At 38.4% G+C, this 5,965-nt stretch overlaps 1 protein-coding gene across 1 annotated transcript; it reads right to left on the bottom strand.

Moving 5' to 3' along the window:
• Positions 1–2,659: 2,659 nt before the first annotated feature.
• six6b (SIX homeobox 6b) lies at positions 2,660–5,693 on the bottom strand. The gene is made up of 2 exons (XM_059512990.1): positions 4,680–5,693; positions 2,660–3,389 (listed from the first exon to the last, which is right to left on the bottom strand). Exons 1-2 carry the CDS (start codon positions 5,249–5,251, stop codon positions 3,224–3,226), a joined length of 738 nt encoding a protein of 245 aa, XP_059368973.1. The 5' UTR covers positions 5,252–5,693; the 3' UTR covers positions 2,660–3,223.
• Positions 5,694–5,965: the final 272 nt, after the last annotated feature.

Genomic DNA, 5,965 nt, shown 5'->3' with positions numbered 1-5,965 from the left:
GACTTTAAACTGACAGCTATTGGAGCGAATGTATGAAGTTTGTGTACTAACTGTTTGGCTCCTGTGGCTGGTGTGGGTTCATGCTCGACGCGGCGAGTCCTTCGATACATGATAATACTCCGTGTAATCAATATGTAACCATGTAATCCGTAAAAGTGGCAAAAAGTAAATAATAATAATAATAATAATAATAATAATAATAATAAAAAGATTAATCTATTATTAATATTCCAAAGCCATTGTATACTAGATCTATTCTAAAATATCGCATATAAAAGTCTGTGCTGGTCAAGTAACTCGCATATTTAGGCCTACTTATTTCAATACAGGCCTGTTGTTTGTGTTTAAGGCTACCTAAATCAGCAAAGACTAAACTTATAGTGGTTCTGCTCTAACTGATAGCGGCTTTCGAACCTAGACAGTTTCTTTTCAATTGTTTTTAAAGAATCAAGGCCATGGTGTGGACAGATTAATAAATGACTTTTAACAGCAGAGGGCGCTAAACTCTAACAAAGCCAAACATAATGAATTTCTCTCGACTGTCTCCTTCTTCGATATGTGTTATTGTAGACAAACGTAGGGCATATTCTGACCAATAATTGCAAATTGTGATTGTAATAATTTTCCATAGAAACACCTGCACTGTCAAAACCATCATACCATCGTCTGTTGTGCTTTAAATCAATTACGAGTATTACAATAAAGAAATTACTGGACTGTACAACAGTCCTCCAACATCTCACAAAGAATTTGGACATTTGTTTGAAAGTTTGAAAGAGAATCGGTACATAAAAGCAGCCTACAGCACATTTTATGTATTTATTACACCTCTTTGCCTTTGTATTATTATTTTTTTTTCTTTCTTCTTTTTTGTATTTTATGTGAAAGTGTTGTATAGCTACCCACTGTGCCATCTGTTGGACCATCAGTTTAAGTGTGTGTTCGCATGTAATCCTTAATATCTTACTCGGGCCATAGGACACAAGGGGTGCTTGCTTTGATGCATCACATCAGACTCATTAAGTCTTTTTAGTACTGGTTGTCCATTGTTTGGAGACAACGATAATTTATATTTTAAGACGGGATAAGATAGAACCCATGCGGAGAAAGTTATAGCATTGTTATCAAAGATTTTGCTGTTCCAAACATAATTTTAATAGCCTATAGGCCTAGGCTAATAATCGCATGTGCTCTGGTCTTGAGCACGACAAATTTGTGTCATGTTCACAAAAACCCAAGGCAATTGTTAAACGCCTAGGAATTCGGAATGCTACTAATATTTAGCCTCAAAGACCTCATTTAGTTTCAGTGAATGCAAGTCCCTGCTCAGTTTTAATATTGTTATTTAGAAAATGCTTATCTCATGCGAGCCAACTATACCGAATATTCTTGTTAAAAATTAATTAGCCATGTTTATTAAAAATAATAATAATAACTTGTCGGTGGTGTACTTGTATCTGCTAATGATATGAAGAATGTCATAATGCTATTTACACACACATTATTTACAGTATATTTTCTATTGTAATAAATATGCTCTGAAAAGGTATTCTTGGAGCACGTTGGGGAGAAAGCACCCCCTTAAGCCCCACAGAGCTTTGAAGAGCTCACTATTGTTCTAGGGGTTGAGAACTGGTCATTAGTGCTGATTAACGCTGAAGAGTTTGACAACCTTATTGACTGTCAGAAACACTCTTTTCACCTAATCTTTCCGCTTTGGTTCTCTTCCACAATCAATAGCGTGCTCTCCTTTCCCCTACCACATCTATGGCTCTTTTTTCCTTCAATAGCAATTTTTTACCGAAGCATTATTAACAGACTTTAAATATACGGGTTGTCCTTCCTTCCCCGGACAAAGGTGATATTAAAAGAATTTAACCGTGATACAAAAAATAAATAAAAATAAATAAATAAATAAAAACAATAGGCTAAACAATGACAAAACCACAAGATGAGTAATTCACTATAATAATAATCATAAAATGGACATAAAATAATTTTAGATGTTTCAATTCATAGGGGTTTGGTGTTTTGACTTGACCTTGAAAATTAAAAAACAAAAAAAGGAAGCAAAAGTATTTCTGAAAGCAATTAAAGCACACATTAATTAATAAATTAGTCAATTAATTATAGCATTGGCTTATGCATTTTTCAAAGTTTTGGATGTTTTTCCTCTCTTGCTCGTCTTGAAACCAATGCGCTCGCCCTCTCGTTGACCTTCTCCTGTCAGAAAGCATTACTGGCCGGCAAGGCCAACCTCACGGGGCGGTTAACGCGTCTGGACACGCGGTAAGCTATCAGGTTAAACACACCACTATAGCTACATTTACCGATTACTGGCTATGCGTGAACCTCACACCATTTATACCAGAAATACACAGGAAAAGTTCAAGTGGTTTGTCTGCCTAAATGAAGGGTGAATGCAGACACAATGCATTCACATATGCTAATGCTATTAAGGCTAACAAAATAGGATATCTGGGCAGCCTAAAATAGCCTATTTTTTTTAAAAAAACTCACAATTTAGCCTATAATAACTAAATCATATTAACAATAATAATAATCATTGATAGAATTAAAAATTGTAGCTTATCAACAAAATGGTTATAGCTTATCGGAAATAAACATGACTGTAATTGACGAGAATAAGTCTGTATGATTACTTTGAGCATCAAAATTTTATTAGCGTTAAGTCTTTAATTCACTATCGGCGCACATGCTCTAAAAGTAGATCGTTTAACACCGAAACTTACCAGACTGAAATGACCAAGCAAATGAAAATCTGATTCTATAAGAGCAACAATTTAATGCGTAAACACCTTAGAAAACCTGGGAGGTAAAATGTTTCACCATGAAGTCCTTTTCAAAATTAACAAAAAGTGTGAATATCATTTGGGCACCCATTTGCTTGAGGCAATCGGTTTACAAAAGTTGTTTTAATACAGATAGTATTTTTTTTTCTCGTTTGCCCCCACTTTGCTGTCACAAAAAGATAAATAGCCTACATTTTAAAAGATAAAGCATTCCATGAATCCCACGATTCCGGTCTGATGTAACAGCCTCCAAATAAAAAATAAAACAAATAAAAACACGGCCTCTGATACGTTAAGGCAGGCACCAATGTGCTTGTTTATCTTGCTGATTGTCTGTCTCGATTTCCTTCGTATGTGTTAATTTTCTCATAGTCTTCCCGTATAGCCCCTCGGGCCGGTTCGGTGCGATGTTAGATGTCACATTCGCTGTCACTTGAAGTGATGGAGATGGCCGACGCAGCGGCTTTGCTCGACAGGCTCGCTTCGGGGCTCGACGCGTTCCCCAGTCGGTCTACAGCACCATCCTCTCCAGTTAGGGACCGAACCGAGCCGTTAGACAACACCTGCTGTTGTAACCTTTAAAAAGAAAAAGGATGGGTTTTAGATGAAGGGTTTTCTATTAAAACTAGCCTTAAAAAAATCGGTGAATAACAACACTAGATTGTTCTGCATTTGTTATAATAAAAGCGTGCAATGAATGCATGAACACGCAAAACTACTTTGGATATCAATGAAATTAGCATACTGTAAACGTTGTGTATGAAATCTATGACCATATTATGAAATTATGCCCTGCTTAGGCTCCAGGTTTAGCCAACTAACGGAATGCCCCGGAAGAACACGAAATGGGAGAGCATCTAGAGCCAGTGTGCGTTTAGCCTGCATCGGTTATCTAGGCTTTGTTTAATAAAATGAATGGCCATTTAGAAACATTTATTCTTCGTTTATTAGTCTAAACACGTTTTAATAAAAAAGAAAAGTAAAAAAAAAGAAAAAAAGAATGATTTTAAAATTTCAGTTTTAACAGTTTAAAAATATAGCCCAATTGTAACGTTTTGGCGGCTTTTACATTTAAAAAAAACAATTACAACACAGTTTGACAGAGGTCAATTATTATTATTATTATTATTATTATTATTATTATTACTATTTGTGAGAAACGGTCCTTGTTCGCATCACTCCAGCATTCACCTCGCATAACAAAAAGCCTATTGACATTACGGTAGAATTTCTTCAATTCACAGCGGAACTGACAGAACCAAGCAGAAGTAATTATGGGGCTAAAATGAAAAAGGGCATAATTTAATCTATGAAGCAGTTTTTAGTCATGGTAGATTGTTATTTGGCATATCGAAAATGAATTTTACTCAGTGATGCAGACTAGGCCCAAGCCACAATAAACACACAAAAGCTAGCCATTATTTTGGTCAAAAGTGAAGTATTTTGTACGTGTGACGGTCCCTTTTGCGCTGTTTTTTTTATGTCTTCTCCTTTTCTTTATTTCAGTGAAAATGAAATGTAAAAAATGTCTAGCAAATGTCGGCTTTAATCAGGAAAAAAAACATTGCTCCGGTTAAGCAACAGTTACAAATAAAAACCGGCCACATCTATAGATTAATCGATCTATAGGCTATATTTTGTCCCAAGTACCTATCTAAAGAGGATATTGTTGGTTTATTTGTTAACCTGACTTGGGCAATTAAAATTAACAACATGTTATGCTTTAGCCTAGCCTTTCCTTTATTAAATCTGTAGACATTCATTTAGATTTTATCGCTCTATCTAATGTTAGTTTGTACCTATTTTAGCTAAAACATGAAATATTTGCTCACTATAAGCCCCATGATTGAAATCGGGAAAACACACCTGTTTTTAGCGGCCGCGGCTCTGTCCCTTTGTCTTCGATTTTTAAACCAATTCCCCACTTGAGTGGGAGTGAGTCCTGTAGCTTGTGCAAGCTCTCTCTTTTTACTTGGGTTCGGATAAGGATCCTGGAGGTACCATTCTCGAAGTAAATGCCGGGTCCTTTCTTTAAAGCAGTGCGTCTTTTGTTCACCGTCCCAAATTGTTTTGGGCAGAGGGAACTTCTTCCGTACCCGGTATTTGTCCACTGGCCCCAGCGGGCGGCCTCGGAGCTTCTCTGCCTCCTGGTAGTGTGACTCCAGCCAAAGTGCTTGCAGTTTGGAATGGGACTCTTTGGTGAACTTGTGGTTCTCCAGAATGTGGTAAAGCTCACGGAAGTTCCCAGTGTGAAAGGCTACAATAGCCCGAGCCCTTAGCACAGACTCATTTCTGTTGAGCACCTCGCAGGCAGCGGGTGCGACGGGCAGCGACCACAGGAATCGGCCGAGACGCTCGATGTCTCCGCTCTCTTCCAAAGTCTCGCATACCCCCGCTACCTGCTGGGGACTGAAATTCAAGATTGGCAACTGAAACATGAAGGCTTCTGTTTCCCCCTCTGAGTCCTCTCTACCTCAAGCACAGTTTCGTGCTTTATGTGGCTTTTATCTGTCTCCCCCAGTCAAATCCAGACAAAAAGGCAATCCCAGAGTCAGCAGATGAATGTAGATGATGCAGAGAAATGGAGATGTCGCTCTATCGGTCTGAGGCTGCCTCTGGTTCGAGACACCGAGTGTTCGAGGGCGCGAGATTACAGCACAAGAATGAAGAAGTCTTTTGAGGAGGGAAAAGACGTGCTGCCAGCTTCTGTTTTTCTATTGGATTTGGCAGATTGGTTGCGTAGGCTAGTTTCCACCGACGCCTGTCAATCACTGTCAAACGTGCCAATCAGGCGGAACAGAGCTCGAGTAGATTTCAGCACCTCCCAGACCTCGACAGCGCCTTTTAGAAAGTAAACATCAGCGACCCATGCTTTTACCGAATCCCCGCCAGCGAATTATGCTCGATTGCGTGATTTACGCACATTTTTAAGTGAAGCTTATGCGACCTAAAGTACTTTCTGATCATTTTAAACGCTAATGGCATGCTTTCCATTTCCATTCACGAAATGTTATATTTAAGATGTCACTCGTCGGCTTTTTTATAGTCTTGACACAGGAGAAGACGTGATTGGCTTTTTATCGTTCCGAATAAGCGAGCGCAGACGTATCCGAAGCGTATTGCGACGCGCGAATGCTTCTGACTGAAATGAC

This window comes from Carassius carassius, chromosome 27, assembly GCF_963082965.1.
Source record: "Carassius carassius chromosome 27, fCarCar2.1, whole genome shotgun sequence".
Classification (NCBI taxonomy): domain Eukaryota; kingdom Metazoa; phylum Chordata; class Actinopteri; order Cypriniformes; family Cyprinidae; genus Carassius; species Carassius carassius.
This window is presented reverse-complemented; position numbering and strand designations above follow the sequence as displayed.

Excerpts from the sequence above, each read along its gene's own strand:
- six6b (XM_059512990.1), bottom strand. The coding sequence starts at position 5,251 with ATGTTTCAGTTGCCAATCTTGAATTTCAGTCCCCAGCAGGTAGCGGGG. Across the intron at positions 3,390-4,679 it reads GCCGCGGCCGCTAAAAACAG|GTTACAACAGCAGGTGTTGT; the intron begins GTGTGTTTTCCC and ends TTCTTTTTAAAG.